This window comes from Corvus hawaiiensis, chromosome 2, assembly GCF_020740725.1.
Source record: "Corvus hawaiiensis isolate bCorHaw1 chromosome 2, bCorHaw1.pri.cur, whole genome shotgun sequence".
Lineage (NCBI taxonomy): Eukaryota > Metazoa > Chordata > Aves > Passeriformes > Corvidae > Corvus > Corvus hawaiiensis.
This window is the reverse complement of record NC_063214.1, coordinates 4408894-4426396: the sequence shown is the minus strand read 5'-3', so window position 1 is coordinate 4426396 and position 17503 is coordinate 4408894. Positions and strand designations below refer to the sequence as shown.

At 39.3% G+C, this 17503-nt stretch overlaps 1 protein-coding gene across 6 annotated transcripts in view; it reads right to left on the bottom strand.

The window, feature by feature from the left end:
* The window catches only part of EPHA6 (EPH receptor A6), a 392563-nt gene that overhangs the window by 35418 nt on the left and 339642 nt on the right, over positions 1–17503 (bottom strand). For all 6 annotated transcript variants that reach the window (XM_048293614.1, XM_048293611.1, XM_048293612.1 and 3 more), the window contains one exon: positions 15745–15954. In XM_048293614.1, coding sequence (XP_048149571.1) covers positions 15745–15954 — 210 coding nt within the window. The remainder of the gene's footprint in view (positions 1–15744; positions 15955–17503) is intronic.

Here is a 17503-nt window from a genome sequence, read left to right as displayed (position 1 = left end):
CATATGCAATTGAGAAATGTTGCTAAAGTTATTAAGCCACAGAAACAGATATAAATCTCTAGTTTGTTAAACAATGAATCATATTCACTACAATAAATAAACCTTTTCCTCAGTGCAACACTCTGTTGCATGTCCCAAAGTACAATGGTGTTGATCTCCCATCTCTGATTTTGTAAACACTAAATACCATTCTGCTGGTTTTGTAAATTCTAAGATCATACAATCTGTTCTATTTTCTTTACTCAGTTTAGCTCTAAAGATCAGAAAGCAAGCTGATAATTTCTCTTTTTCTGTTATTCAACTTGCATGCTACCTCTCATAATGGAAATTCAGTTTCATATTTTAGGCTTAGATTTGTTTAGGGCTTTTTTTTTTTTTTTGTATTATCTATTAAGTCTTATTCCTCTTACCATTAATTTGATTAAACACACATCAGAACTACTAAGCTGCAGGAGCAAAACATTGGGTTTCTTGTGTTGCTCTGGGACTTGTCATCAAGCCAAACTCACAGATGTTCCAATGAACACGCAGCATTTGGTCCATTTCTAGGATAAACATCATAGCTTGCTTTATCCATACTGTCATGACCCTGGATAAGTAAGCAGCAAGATCAGCTGAGTCCCCTCACCTACACTGCACTTTTGATAAGCTGACACAAAGCAGGAAGCAAAAGTTAAAGAGGCAAAATTAGGGAAAAGGTAAAAAATCCTGGTGATTTTCATGCCTCATCCCAGAAGATTTTCTTCTTGGAAGATTGGTTTGTTGTTTTGCCTGTTGTGACAAGATGCATTTTTCTTACAAACAACAAGGCAGGTAGAAGTACTCAGAAGCACAAAAACCTGTGAAATTATATTTAGTAGCTGGGTAGAAATGAGATGACTGTGATGGCTCCCAAGTGTGTGAATAACCCTCCCAGAATCCTCACAGGGTCTCACCAACTTCTGTTGTGTTCCTGAAAGATACTGGCCTATAGAAACTTAATAAGACAGAAAATTGGGTTTTGGTATTTTGAAGGACTCTGACATAAAGAAAACAACACATGGGCCTACATGAAGGAATTGTTCATGAGCAATGAACAGCTTGGTCCACGGAGATGTCAGCAACACAGCAACTGCAAATGAAAGTGCGTGATGCTAAAGAAACCTGCAGGAATGCTGAACAGCTTGGAGGTGCTGCTCATATGGAGTATAAAACCAGTGTTGCACAGCCAGCAGCAAGAGTTGTGTGCATATTAACTATGAAAAATAGCCTTTTCCCACGAAAAAATCTATCAAAGTACACATCTCTGTAATGCTAGGGTAAGATCTTGGGTGTAGAGAGGTAGGTTCCTCATAAATGCTTGTCCCAGCCTCATCTCCCATGAAAAAATTATGACCCAACTGGCAAAAGTTGACTATATTCTTAACAACCACTTTGAGGGGGAATTTTTAAGAGACAAGGTTTTAAGCTTTTTTGTGTTGTAAGAAGAAGGGAAAAAGGAAAAAAAAAGAAAATAATGGAAAAGCACCAGTATTTCAGTCCCATGATCATTCCAGCAGTTAATGCTTCCCAAGCAAAGATAACTCAGAGTAAAATCACCTGTTCTGACAAGTGAGATGCCAGCAGCGTGTGGGGCCCAGCCTGTGCATCTGCTGTAATTAAATTTGCACACAAATTGAAGTGTGCAATGTTGCTATTTCTCTTAATGGAACAGGCCCTCTGGACAGAACTTTCAGAGCCTGAGGAAGTCATCTCTATTTTGATGAGTCTGTGGCATGTCACATCAATCTTTATAATTTTGTATATGCTTTAGATATTTCTATTTTACTGCATAGAATAGCAAAGAACATCCCTTCATGTACAGCTGACTAATACAAATACTTTTTGCTATTTGTTATGGCAGCCATCCAGTCAGGAGATGAAGCAATAATTGGTCTTTTTAGTACAGGAAAAAGGCAGAAATCCTGTAAGAGGAATATTTTCATTTTTCCATGGGGGCTTTTTTTTGGTTTACAATTGTTTCTTGTGCCAAAGGTGAAAGCCCTGGGGGAGGCTCCATGTTTCCTCTAGCTTTACTTCTGAGGCCCCTTTGCTTGGGGTGCCACTGACTCTTCCCAGGGAGACACAGGAGAAGGGAAGATGTGGCAGGCAAGACACAGCCTTGAGAAGTTTGTGATGATCTGGGAAGATGTGTCCTGAGAAGCAGGCAGCCAAAACTCAGAGAGGAGAGGAAGAACTTCCTAGAGATGAGAAGGGGCTGGTGCAATTCATAAAGTCCCTGACTAAGCCTGACCTTCAAGAAAGAGCTGCATTTTTTTTGCCCAAAGTTCTGGCTGACTCAGGGTCCTGTCCTGTCACAAGCCTTTTCCCCTCAATTTCCAATAGGGACTTAAAGCCCTGCTCACATTAAAATATTTAACCATGAATCTTCAGATTCATGGTTACAGTCATCAAAATGACTCTGTAGATGATTCTGTCACCTGCACATACCAATGTGATGTTACTATTCAGTGGAGTTAGTTGTTGCCAAAAATATACACAAGCCCCTCACTGCTCTCTCCTCATTAAGAAGCAGATGTTACTTATAGTTCTATTTCTGAGGGAGGCCAAATGTTCTGTATGCATTTGGAAAGAAAAAAAAAAAAACATATTAAAACCATATCAAATTACTAAAGCTACAGATCCCAGCATATTTCTTTCAAGAAGAGTGTATCAGATCTGCTAAACAATTTATGAGCACAACAGTTTCATGAAACTTTTGGCAGCTCCCATTTAGAAAAGGCTGAAAAGAAAGTCTGCACACACAGTGTGCATTCATTTAATTGAATAATTTACAGTGTACCATGGTGTGGGCTTTTCTGCCCTTTATTCTATAAAGTGAGCAAATTTCAAAAGAAATACTATGCAATGAAATATATTCCTTTTGTTAGTCACAGCTGTTAGGTGTATCTTTCTATTTGCTCTCTTTTTTCTATACCTGCTTTTATTGTGACATTGCTGTACCGTGAAAAAAACCAGACAACTTGATCAAGGCACTAAAGGAATCTCAGAAAGTTTTTCAATCTTTCTGACAAAAAAAAAAAAAAAAAGGCCTAGTCCAGGAAAGTTATTGTTCACAAGAAATAATCCATTTATATGGTATGAAGCATGCCTTCCTGTTTTAGTGGAAATACCCAGCCAGCATCAGCACGTCTCCAACACTAAGGAACAAGGTGCAGAGATGAGCTTTTGAGAAGCAGACTAGCAAATCCACAGGCCAGACTCACTACAAAAACATGAGCAGAAATGCTGTTGACTTACTCTAGTGCAAGCTACAAGACAGAGGCAAGAGTTATTCAGACCAGCACATGGAATAAAGTCCCAGTTTAACCAGGCAATTCAGTGCTTATCTTTGAATTTAAAGCCAAGGCAAACTGGCGCTTCTGCTTCCTTTCCTATCCAGAAGACCTTGCTATAGGAATATTTTTTACATGACATATTAAACTGGAAACTCTGTAAAACAAAATTTTAAGGCTACACGGTTGAGCATACAAAAAATAATAAAAGACAGAATTAAATGTGTGTAGATACACAGTGTTAATTAGAGATCCTGGAATAGGGATCCTTGACTTGCCTGGATGGTGGTCTATTGACTTCCTCCCCTTTTTCCAACTCCAAATGTTTACTGAGTAAATCTAGACCAGTATATGACATATTCTTTTAATTTAGAACAATACAACTGAATCATTGTTACTCAAGACAGATACACACAAGCTCTCTCAACTTCTGGGAATACGTTTTCATCCCTAATCAGCATCTGCATATTTGAAAAGTATCCTGAATAAACCACAGGCCCAGCACAGGAGCTGTTTACTTTTAAAACACATTTGAATTACTCCACTCCTGTAATGAACTATACTGAACTTACTAGGAAAAGATTAGTCAGAGAGTTATTTCTGAGAAAATTATATCAAAAATTAGACCAAGGGAATAAAGACCAAATTAAACTTTATATCAAGAACATTTACTTACAGATGTTGTTGAATACATTATTTGGCAACTTGAATTAATTATTCTAGCTTGAGAAAAGGTTGAAGAGAGTCTCTTCACATTAGGTACTTTTATGAAGCCAAAGATTTCATCAATAATTTGCTGAAAATGTCAATGATCAATTCAGAGAAATGTGTTTTAAATAAGTGCATTAAGTGTAATACAAAAGTGACGCAACAGTGATTGTGCAAGGCTTATTCACTGATACAGAATGAAACCAGGGCCAGACTGATGGACATTCCATGCTTCTCCAGGAAAAAAATTACTATGAACACAGTGTCTGCCTATATATTTAAACAGTACTACTGCTCCTGAAATTCTGGGAGTGTATCAGCACTGAAAAGCCTCTCTGTGTTTAAAAATAAAATAAATTAATCTACAACCATGACATTGCTGAAGAGGCTGAAATAAGAGGAATGGCTGAGTGTGGTGGCTGATTTGCAGGATTTGGGCATGAATTTCTTGGAGTTCACTGCGTGTTATAATGATGAATTAAAGGGAGGCTGTGTAAAGAGGATGAAAATATTTTATAATTGTTCCCAGCTTCCTCATTTTGGAGAAATGGTTCTAGCATGTTTTTCTTAGGCTACAACTGGTTGTTTACCAAGTGTTCTTTAGTATTGGCTGTGACAGCTACAATGGGAGAAAGAGCTGACACTCTCAAGGTTCATGCTGGATAACACCTTATCCACGTCTAGGAGTATTTATTTCAGGAGAAGCACTGAAGATTTGGGAGTTATTCAGCCTAAGTAAGGATAAGTAAGCTTCTAAGGAGATGTGCAACACATTTATGATGAGATTTACCCTAGAGCTTTTTTTTAAAAATAAAGAGTAGGGTGACTGCATTTTTATTCAAAAGGGTTTGTAGTAAACCGTCAGATGTGGATCTTCAAGAGCGAATTTAAATGAAAAGCAGAGTGCCTGATGGAAAAAAAAAAAAGGGATAATTGAAGTTCCAGATAGTCTGATATAAAACAAGATACAATGAAAAGAGGAAACAGAGGAAGCACTAATAGGTAGTGCACCAAGAATGAAGACAGAGGCAGATAGAAATTAGAGTAGAAATGAAAGCACAGTCAGTGATTTGGTGTTATGGGGGAGGATGAGAAGTCTCATCTCAAAATGCACTTCAGTTAATTTTAGAAAAATGATCCAAAATCATAACATTAAGCATGGTCACATTGCTAAGAAGAAAAGTAGAGCTTCCACGTGGGTTCAAGTCTTTATAAATCCTTCTTTATATCCAAATACCACACAATTCTTTGTGAGGGCAGTTAAGCACATTCATCTAATGCCTTACTTGCAAATAAAACTATTCCGAGATAGTAGTGAATTTGAATTTATTAATGACTCGGTTTGCCTCATCTATTACTCGACAAAACTGACCCTGGTTCTCACTGAATGAATTTCTGACATTTGAAGCATGAACCAAAAGTCCTGTGTGGGATGGGCAGTGACATGAACATACGAAATATTTTACAGGAGACAACAAAAAGATTTCTTAAAAGATTCTTTTTCCCCCAAACCTCCACAACTGAAAACAAAATTCTGCAGCTCTAGAGTAGAAAAAAGTGGAACAAGGAATCCAGAATACAAAATAACATTTCCTTTTTATGCAGTAATGCACACAGTTACTGCACATAGATTTTGGAATTACTTTAAACATAATAAATATGAAGCTGTGCAAATTTATTTTTTAAATATTTTGTTGATGAAGAGATGGTTAATGTTGGAAGGCACAAGAATCTGCAACCTTTGAAGCTGATGAGGATACAGCCACAGTGGGGCAGTCAAAGACAAGATACAAGATTTGCCTCTAGAACACTTACAAAAGTGCAAGGAACAGATCAAATATTTTAGATACTAAGGGCAAATTCCCACAGTGCTTACTCAGGCAAAACTCCCATTGGCCTCAACAGGAGTTTTGCCTGAGTAAGTTCTGAGCAAAGACTGTGATGCCTGACCTAGATTTATCAGAGTCACACCAATCCAACACGTTTTTCAGACAGATGAGCACCATGCCGCAATATTCCTGCGACATTCTGCTTAAAGGAATAAACAGACACCGGAAACTCTGAATCATCCTCCCCTCACAACCCCCCCTTATAATGAAGGGAAGAACTCACAGCTGGGCAAGAAGCTGCTATCATGAAAGTCTGCCAAAGACCAAGACTAAAAAAGAATCCAAGGAACTAAAAGTTTACCATTGCAAAGTTTTGAAATCTGATAGAAAAGGAAAGTGCACAAGCGAGATTCCCAAGGGCTTGTGTATGACGGAAGATAATCTGGCTTTCATTCTTGTAAGCAAACAGGCAACAAGGAAAAACTTCTTACTGTAGTTATCCTTTTGATTTAGGGCAAATCACAATTCCTACATGGTCAGGGGAAATTCCTCTGGTTGATTTCACCAGGGATTAATTTAGGTGAATAACTAGGTCAGTCTTGTTCCCAAGTTAACATTTCTATTACAGAAATATGAAAGTAGATTAGGTTTAACACGTGTCTACCTTGCTTCAGAAACTTTTTTCTGTAATTACAGAATCCCATTTACAATAACTTTGATATCACGTACAGGAGAAATATTAGAATTAGTATCAAAGTGAGCAGAAAAATTCATCAGCATGTGAAATGCACATTTTTTGGACTTCTTTCTTCTAGCTGAAGTGAATGCCAAAACCTTGACACAACAGCAATCAGACCACAGGTTTCCCCTGTGGGAAGAGCAAAGGACAGCAAAGGAGAGATTATGAAACATGCGTACTGCACATGCAAACACAAAAGCAAAAATCATACCAAGCTAGAAATCCCCCCTTTCATATTTCACTGAATCTACCCTTTCCCAGATTCTTTATATAAAGAGTGGTTAAGCAATATAAAAATATATACTCCTTTTTTGTCTTTGAACTCTTCCATCATGAACGTATCCTAAACCTCCCTAGATGCGCAATATTACCCAGAGAACCAGGCAGAATCATAGAATCATTTAGTTCGGAAAACATCTCTAAGATCATCGAGTCTACTCGTTATCCCATCATCACCATGTTCATCCCTAAAACACATCCCTAAGTACCACATCCACACAGCTTTTAAACACCTCCAGGGATGGTGACTTAGCATCTCCATAATGCTGGTATTTGCCCTCTAAAAGACTCTCCCCACTTGCTCTCTTCAGATAAGTAAAAGAAGAAAAGGAATTTTGGTTTTCCCCACATTTGGGTTTTGAAGACTGGATATCAGAATTCCAGGCTAAAATCAATTAGGATCAAGTCTTTTGCTAAATTAAGAGAATTTGTTTTCTGTGTTACCATTTATTTTCATGGAACATGAACATAAATAGTGTCTCTGACATTTTAATGCCTCTTTCTCATTTGATAAATTTCAAATTGATGACAGTCATTAAGAAACACAGGCCTAGCCAGTCACATGCAAATACAATGTAGGGTAAATTCCTCACAAACCAGTCAGAAAACTGTCCACCCCATGAAAAACAGTGCAACCATATGTCAGATCTTTAGCACACAAGAATTCCCAATTCTGAAAAATAAACAGGATTTCATCACAATCTAGCAGCGCTGCCAAGAATTTTCCATCTCTTCCAGGGTTGTAACTCTTTGCTCTCCAGTTGGCACAGTTAGCTCAGTGCCACACACAACACAGCAGGGGAAAATGAGACAGAAACATAAATGATCTACAGCAGCTGAAGACACTGAACGAGTCTCCTCCTCTCCAGGCTCCTTTCACGTGAGCTTTGAAATATGCACCTGACTGTGCCTGAACAAATGATTGCTTTTAAATAACCAAGTCCAACAGGTGTTTGGTTTTTTTTTTGACTAGAGTCAAGAATTCATTTCATTATACTCATGGACATAACACATCCTGCTGTGGAATATGTCAAGATTTAATTATGAAGCTTTACAAAAGCCTGGTGAAGCCGAGTGCTTCAGATTTTCAACCCAGAAGTTTTATGTGGCTATATGCAGAGTAGTTACTTTTTACCGTGGTATTTAATGTGGATCATAAATTCCCATGGAGAGTGGTACAACAAATGAAAACAAAAAATCATCCAGATCTTATTTCCTTTCACCTACCAATAGCTAAATAAAAGAGTTAGAGCTGAGCTCTTTGGCTCACTGGAGCTGAATGGTTTTCTTTTCCCAGTGTAAGCACACAGTAAACAAATTTTATAATAGTTTCTTAACTCATCTTTGAAAGGTGCAAGTAGTTTTTAATGAGAAAAAAAAAATAACACATACATGAAAAAGCTACATTCTTTTTCAAGGCTTTCAAGAGATTGTTCTCCTTGTTCTATATATCAAAGTAGCATAACCTATGGCAATTACTGTCAGCTGACATGCTACTGAAAGCAACTGCTTTGACCTTAATGGACTGCCTTAAAGCTCATTAAGTAGTATATCAGGAGCTGTGCATAGTGCAGGTGTGTTCCAGCACAGGAAAGATACTTTATGATTCACTGCACCTTGGTCAATATAAAATCCGAATACTAATACTAAAATCCTAAGTGAACTGTGATCCTTTATTTGCAATAAACAAGGCAGGCGTTCAAGATGACATCCATTCACAGAATTAGCAACAGAGCAGTAACTGCGGGTTTATGTCAGTACACCTACTTTTTTAATCTCAAGTGTGGATAGTATTGTTTGGAGTGAATAAAGACCTCACTAAAATGTATAAGCATGTTCTGCATGTTTACAATAGCATCTTAAATTGTAGTTTGAAAATGGTAATTCTCATTAAAAATTATAAATGCCCGCAATCAAATCCATGTGGGGCTAAAACCCCAGCTGTGTCTGAAATTAGATTAATATTCTGGTAACTGTTAGCTTTAAAAAAAAAATCTATTAACAGTATGAGGAACTAACAATAAAATGATTGCTCCTAGTCTGCAGTGCATGTGTATACATACGTATTAGTGTACTGCTTACATTTACTGGGCTGGTTTCCAAGGAGAAGAGTGTGCAGAGACACAATTTTCCAAGGTTCTCACATCCAGATGAGAGGTCAATAACTTTGGTGCCTTGGTCAGCCCCTAGTCTTTCCAAAAACACTGCCTGTAGCTTTCTGAGATTCATAGTCCTGATTTAACTCTTACTTCAGAAATTATTTGCAAGTGCATTGACTTTTTCCACCTCCTCTGTCCTTGCACAGCTACTTAAGACTTGCTCAGAGATGTAACATTGCCTCTTTATGTGGATTCAATACCGGCAAGTTTTGAATCTAACACCAAAGACAGACTTGACACTTGTGACTCTCTGTGAGGGGAAAAAATGCAATCGCTTTGAGGGTTAAATGTCACAAACAGATTCTTCAGTTATCTCCTAAGATGCAAAGATCTCCAAGAGCACCAGCACTGTAGATCTATACGTAGCTCATTCTCAATCCTATCCTATAAAGCATTTGTAAATAAAACCACTTGGAGACGTACACAGAGCCAACCTGAGAAACAGCAAAAGCACATATGTGTAGAGTTCAAAACTCAAATATGTCAATATGAAAATGGGAGGAGCCAGAGAGACTAAAAGCTGAAATCCAAGCTAAAAGAAAGGCAGAGCTTGCAAATCTTTAAAGGCAGCATCCTTTAGATTGATTACACTACAATATGTTCTTCTAATTTGAAATTATGTTGGATTACAATGAATGATGGGATGATGCTTTGAAAGCCACATTAGGAATGAAGTGCAAAATACCACCTTTTTTACAGCCAAAATATTAGGGCAAACTTGTGTTGAATTCATCAACAATCATTTTGTGAATGAAAAAGTGAAAAGCAAATTTCCAACTGTGTTTCTCTGCCAAATCCATATTTGGAGTTCCTACTTGGAGGGTTGTGGAAGAAAAAAGCAGGGATGAGTTTAGTTTATAACTAAATTCAACCATTAAGCTCCTTTTTAATTTCTGCACATATAAATGCAAATTTGCATGCTTTTTCCCATGCATTCTCAGAACTCAAATGACTGTGGAAGTCAGTACTCACAGAAGTACAAAGTTTGACAAAACATGGAGAAAATTTAGTTTTATATTTGTGCTTCATTCCTGTCCTTGGACCTTCCTTCTAAGGGTCTGCCTTTGTTGTGGTCTTTTATAGCCTGTATACATTTCTGTTACTAAATTTAAGGGGGGTTAAATAAACCAGGAAACCTCTTAGATGAATTTGGCATCACAGCTGGATAAAAACCAAAGAGAGAATTTAAAAATGAATGTTTTCAACGGTTTAAATTTTGTCACAGACATATTTTCATCTTCAGGGCCGCTACAAACAACCCCAATAAACAGGAAGCACCACAGCTTGCACTGAATGACTCAGTTTGGGGTTTCTGTTCCTTTTAAACACACAGCTACTAATTAAAATTCATCACACCTCACACTGGTAGAGCCCAAAAGGCAAGAAGTCTTTTTCCAAGACACTCCTTCCTTTGGCTACTTGTCCTTGGGCACAACCTGAGCATGCTCTTTGTCCAGGTCACCATGACAGATGACAGAGGCTTGAAGAAGGGACGTGCAGGATCTCCAAACCCAGGCATCCTCTGAGAGCAGGGAATGAATCCAGCTGAAGCTGGAACTCATGGGAAGGTGGCTCATCTCACCACCACTGGAAAGGAATCCCATCACCCACTTTAAAACCAGTTACTGCAATTCTCACACCTGGTGTGGGCTGAGCATATCAGCACAGCTCTTATTAACTTGCTTCTCGCCCACATTCTGAGCTATTAACTCACTACTTCAAAATATTTAGGTTAGTGCCAGAGTCCCACTAGAGTAATTCCTACCGTTCTACTGCAGTGAAAAGCAAACCTTTCCCCTCAGCAGGGGGGTGCCCAGCTAAGAGCAGGGACATGCAGTATCTGGGGACTGGCAGCAGCTGCCAGCAGCTGGATCTCTGCACAAGAGCACAATAATTCTGATGAGGCAGGATGGTACTGAGTGACTTATCCAAAGACAACCCTTTGGGATCCCATTGAGGTCTGTAGCTCTAGCCAGGAAAATAATATTATAATCTCACACTGGGGCCTTGAAAGGATATATTTTTTTCTAATATCCAATCTAAACCTCTCCTGGAGCAACTTGAAGATGTGTCCTCTCAATGTGTCATTCATTACCAGGAGAAGAGGCTGAACCCCACCTGGCTCCTTTCAGGGAGTTGTAGAGAGCGATAAGGTCCCCCCTGAGCCTCCTTTTCTCCAGGCTGAGCCCCCCCAGCTCCCTCAGCTGCTCCTCATCAGACTTGTGCTCCAGACCCTTCATGGTGTGTCACACACAGAGTTAAAGAGTTGACAACATTTGTGCTCAACTTTATGTCACCAATGAATTTCCAAGAAAACAGGTTAATGCAGACCTTTGCAGGACACAGCTTTTTCTCAATGGCTGCCAATAACCATTTTACTCTATGGTCCATGATTAATTTGATCCTTAAATACCTAGGCAATGTGCTTGCAATAGCACAGAGCTTGTTCAGAAGCTATTGCTTAACATCCCAAATTAATTGGAAAATCATTTGCATCTTGTTTTACTTTTTAGCAAATTGAACCTTCTCTCCCCAAACATGTTACTTATGTACCAGCGAGGGAAAACTGAGAGTGTCTTCCAATGTGGAAATTATATAACAAAGCAAAAAACTATGAAGGTATCATCCTGATCCCCCCACGTTCTGCTACTTGCTAGTATTCATAAAGATTACTGGCATCAATCTTTGCTCCTCTAATAAATCTAATGAGTCTGAAATCTTCCTGGATGGGGTATTTCAGCCACCTGGCTGGAGAAGAATCAGATCCATAAAGTTTACAAAGTGATTCAGGAAATGCAATGCAGTAAATCAATTTTCTAACTACCATTATGGAAATAATAAAATATTTCATATATTAAGGCTGAATTCAGAAATAAAGCTGATTAAAAAAATCTAGAACACATTTCTTTATCTATCATATAATTCTGTTTGCAGCAGCTTTTTGTGTGACTAAAAATCAGATTTAATGCAGACTATTAAGGTGTCACCGCTAAGAGAAATACTGGTTTGGTCCTTTTTAGAGTAGTGCCACAGATTCTTCTCTGATTATAAAAATTTTGCTACATGTAATGAGTTTTTGTGGGGCCATGTGGTTCATTTTGAAATACGAGAGAACCCTGACTATGTTTTAAACTAAATGAATCTACAACATCTAACACAGTCTATCTAAAAGCAGGGATGCAAGAGCCTGGATGTCCTCTGTATTGACAGAAGTGCTTGTTTATATACTATAAATGCCTTTTTATGACTAATTGTTGCCTTGGAAACCACTACTAAAAATGAAAGTTTTGTCTCCAATAGCAAAACTCTCATAGTACTGAGTTATCCCAAAGTTTGCCTCATCTTTTCCTGATCAATCTGGAACAGAAATATTTGCAGTCAAATGTTCCTGGCTTTTAATTCCTCCTTTCTATTCTAAAGTTGTATCTTGCTGTAAAATTTGTGATTCCAGGTAACAAACAGGAATCAATATCTTATTTCCGAAAAACCCTTTGAAAGACATATTTACATCCTTGTCTCAACAGGCTGGAAGACAAAAAAAATACATTCACACAGTATTGACCACTGCATCATAGATATAAAAGTCTATTTTTGGCTTACATTGCATTGTAGATCATTCCCAAAGAAAACATCCAATTGTACCATTCAATTTCTGACACTGGGACTAAGACAAAAAGGGGAAGATAAAATAATCAGTTTCCTCTGAGTACTGACAGTGCTGTACTGAGAGATGCGAGGCTAAAAATACCACTATTCAATATGCAGACCCACTCTGTGGATTTCCTGCAGTTACAGGTACTGGGCTGTTATCAATAAAAATCTCTGTGGAGAGGAAACATGAATCCTAAAAACACCAGAATCTTTGAGAGAACACTGAGGGTTTAACCTTCACATGGCAAAAGCACCATATGGAACTAAAGAGAGGCTATAAAATCCTCTAGTAATACACATGGCCTGATGATGGGAAGATGTTCATGAGGGAGAAAAAAAGGTCAATGCCAAAATGATGGGCAGTGAGAGCTGCAAGAGGATTTGGCACCCAGTGTAGGGTTCTAGTCCCTTCTGTTACCATGAAAGACTCCTAAAGGGGTGAAAGTCTTCCCTGAGTCTTCCACAGCCATTGTGACAAATCTCTCCCTCTTTCAGTCCTCACCCCACTTTGGTCAGAGCTGTGCTGAGTCCTTTTAAAAACTGACAGGGCTTTTTGACTTCCTGCTGAGCAGTCCTACAGAGAAATCTGCTGGCCTTGCTCGAGGGGAGCAGGACCCCGAGGATGGAGTCTGTGGAAGGCAAGAGCATCCCACAGAAACGTGGCTATCCCCAGTTCATAGAGAGTGAGTGGAACATGGAACATGGACTGCAGCTGTCAGTCTGCCCTCAGGAATGAGGGAAGGACATTTCCCAAGGACCAGAAGTGACAGAAGGAACTGGGCAGGCTCTGCCACAATGACTAACAGAGTCAGTGTGTGAGGACCCACTTGCAAGGACAGGAAAGCTGGAGTTGAAGGAATGAGTGATTTGAAATGCTTTTCATTTCCCTTATACCTGACTCTGCTGCTTTGAATCCTTCCTGTTTATAAAGTTTCTAGTTCATAATAATGGTACATAGCATTTTCCTCACCTTAGTTTCAAAGCTTTTTGATCTTCTTTGGTGGGTTCATGGTCAAAACAGATTCACCTTGGGTTTCTGGCTGACACAGGGACCTGCCACTGGCCATCAGCCTCTGTGATATCCCCTCCTGCTGGACATGCTCTAGGTACCTGCTCGACAGGATTTGGTAGTTCAGCACCAGGCTGCAGCCTTGGCAGGTTGCAGCAGCGGCTCTGAGGCACTTCTGAGGTTCTACACCTACAAACAGGCTCTCATGTTAAGCAGCTGGGTGAACCAACAGGAAAACAGGGAGCATTTCATCAGAGCCTGTCCTACGTTTCAAGGAAGTCCTTCAGCACAGATAAAGGAAAAAAGGAATATGTAATGGCACTGATTTTCTTTTTTTACAGCACAGCATTTCCTGATTAAAAGCAGCTCTAGCCATGATGAACAGGACAGGCACTAACTACTCTATAAAACTAATTGTTCCTTGTCGGGATCCAGCAGAAAATTACAGGATAAATACTGGCTGAAAGCCTCTGTTTACCGTTTGGGATCTTTCCTGCATGTCACTGGGAGAGAGGCTGCCTTGCCACTCCCAGTGCCTCGCGCCAGCTGGGCCCATTAGCCCAGGCTCAGAGCTGAGACTGTCACTTGACTCCTGTCACTGGGGCACTCGGTGCCAGCGGAGCTCGCTCACACGGGCAATTAGCAAGGCTCAGCCCTCATGCGAGAATGTGTTAAGCTGCAGCGATGTTTATTTTCCCTTTCAAGCCCCGTACTAAGAAGCAGTGTGAAGCAAGAGAGGTTTTGAGAACTAAATGAAGGACATCTCTGCTATAAAGTAAAATCTGGGCTCTTTTTTTCCCCAGCTTGCATATTAAAACCAAGAGAAAACCTTGTTTTCCTTGTTTTACTTGTTTTCCTCTAAGTCAGCTTGCAGTTCTGTATAGAACTTCTAAGAAATGGGAGTTGCAGGAAAATTATCAGAACACCTCTATTTTAGGCCTAAATGAAAAGTAAACATATATTCTGCATATATAAATATACAGGCTCTATAATCCCATTACAACATCTACATTAAATTCAGTAGATGCACCACAGTACTTACTGCAGTACAGAGAAGTTAGATGAGTTCCTTATTTTGGCCATACATCACTTTTTAAAGTGTAATAGAAAAAAAGGTGAAATAAGTTATTTAATGCTCATTTATCTTCTCTATTAGAATTCTGTCACTGTGCCCTATCACGGGAATATACAAATTCTGCACATTTTGTGAGAGTAGTAATGAGCATGCACTCTAGCTCTGAAATAGTTTCAATGATAGATATGAAAGTTACTAAAAAAATCAGCTTATAATTAGCTAATTCTTAATGTTGTGATAAAAATTGGAACTGAAATGTAGTTGAACATTTTGGTATCAGGAGAAAATGCTATATTGGGACTAATTTGAACAGTGGTCACATTTGAACAAGCTTTTTCATGTTCAAGAAGTTTTCACTTCACTGGAATCCCCCTACAGCACCATAAACCAAAAAAACCCATCCCCAAATCTCTCACCCAAACCCCATTTGCCATTATAACAATTTACTTGCATCACATAAGGGATTAAGCATTAATGAACTGAGACTTAAGTCATGCAAGGAAGGTCCTACATGTCCAGCTAGAAGGTAAATTTCAGTGAAATAAATATTAAATTTTAATGTATGAATGGAAGGCTTAACAGCATGCTTCCAACAGTGAAGCTGGTAAGGTTCTTTCCTCTCCCATCTCTCTCTTTTACAAACATATCCTTGTAAATGAACACAAATTACCAGAAGAGGAAACAACATGGGAAAAGACCCTCCACAGCCAACAAAACCAAACACAAAACGCAAAGAAGAATGAAAAAGGCCTCCCACTTACACTTAAAATAAACTTTTCCAAAGTTTATTACACATCCCTTAGCCAAAAATCAAAACAACTTCCCTTAGCATAGCCAGTGTGTTTACTGAATCACATGACTGAAGCAGAAGGGAACAAAGCCAATAATTCCGACTGTTCTTCCTATAGCACAGACAAATCTGCAGCTGGAATACAAGAGGCACCAGCAATCAGCTGTTCAAATGAGATAAGACAAACTCACACTTGTGGTGTAGGCGGCTTCAGGGTCGTCCTCCAGCACCCGTGACAAGCCAAAATCCGAGACTTTGCACATGAGGTTGCTGTTGACCAGGATGTTCCGCGCTGCCAGGTCCCGGTGGACGTAGCCCATGTCTGACAGGTACTTCATGCCAGAGGCAATCCCCCGCAGCATCCCAACCAGCTGGATCACTGTGAAGTGCCCATCGTGCTTCTGCAAGGGAAGAAACAGCACAGCTACTTTCTATTTGTTTCATTCTAGTGATCTTAACCACAGCTCTTATTTAAAATACTTTTGTCACCCATCCAGCCAAGCTGCCCACTGCAAGCTTGTTTTTTCAGCTACTTAAATTGGCTGGCAGTGCATCCCATCTCTCATTGTGCAGCTTATCCCCCTTTCCTACACATTTTCACAATCTTCCCACTGACAACATTTAATTTCTTTCATACTTGGTTACCATGAATGCCTTCTCCCAACACTATTTTTAGTACAAGAAAGAGAAAGGACACAAAAATCTTCACCTATTACTCCATGGCCTCAGGAAACAAAACCCCCTCTTTTTATTGTCTCAGCCTCGATTGTCTGCATTAGGGTACTGTTGCTACCTCACTTTTATGGTTTTTTTTTTTTGGGAGGGTTTGTTTGTTTAAAAAAAAAATCCCAAAATAACCTGAAAAAAGTCTGAGGCTTTAGCTCATGCTTGTTGTGCACCTAAAACCTAATCTCTGAACACTAGATTAAAAAGGAGATTTGGGGTGAAATTCAAGGGTTATGTAGCTTTCCCAAAATCTTCCTAGCTGATTAGGGTTAAGCTCAGACCCATGAATGCATTAAACTGCTTAGCACCTTCTGAAATGTCCTGGAGTTGAACACGTACATCAGAGTTATGTCACTAACTGTGCTTGCCCAGCTGGGCAACCTTGCTGGGCCTCAGTTTCTCCATCTGCAGTATTAAAGTGAACACTTCTTTTTGTCCTGCATCAGACAGCTCCTGAATGGCAGTGGGGACCAAGGGAGTGCACGCACAGAAATGTGATTACAGGCTCTTTGCCCTGTTTAGGCCTGCCCTACCTACCATTCACAGCAGACTGCTTGCAGGAGTATTTTTGTGACCTCAACTGGCAGACATTTAGCTTCTCGTGGATTATTCAGTGAGCCAGGATTTTTATGTTAGCAGGAACAGCCAAACAAAAGCCAACAACTCCTGCAAACAAGTTAACTTTCCATTTTCTCTTTCAACACTTTCAGCATTGGGCTACAGACAAATAGCAAATTCGGATCAGCATTCAGGACATTTCTACTGCTTAGCTCATGCATTTAAACAAGATGATTTTTATAGGGAAGAAGCTTACAGGAAGTTCAGCCAATTCTTTAGATTCACCAAAGCAACAGGCTGAACTGTATGGATACGCTTAGCTTTATCCCTGGTCAGCAAAGTATTTCAGCATTTCCATAATGATTCAATGATTTGGGGCCTATATCCAGCTAATCAGGATATGAACATTTAAAGACTAAGACAAAAACCAGAAAGAAAATGGTAAAAGGAAGATACCAACACACCTTGTCAGCTAGAAAACCTCACAGCCTTATTATACTTCCCAGCAAGATTTATATTTAAGGAGTCATGCTTCCATCAGTGGCTGAACACCACAGCCACGTGCCAATAAAGCACATTTAAGGACAATTCTTTGAAACCAGCTATATACAACTGATTCAGAGCAATTTTTCCCCTTTGAATGTGTCAGTGCCTTGTATCAGGGAA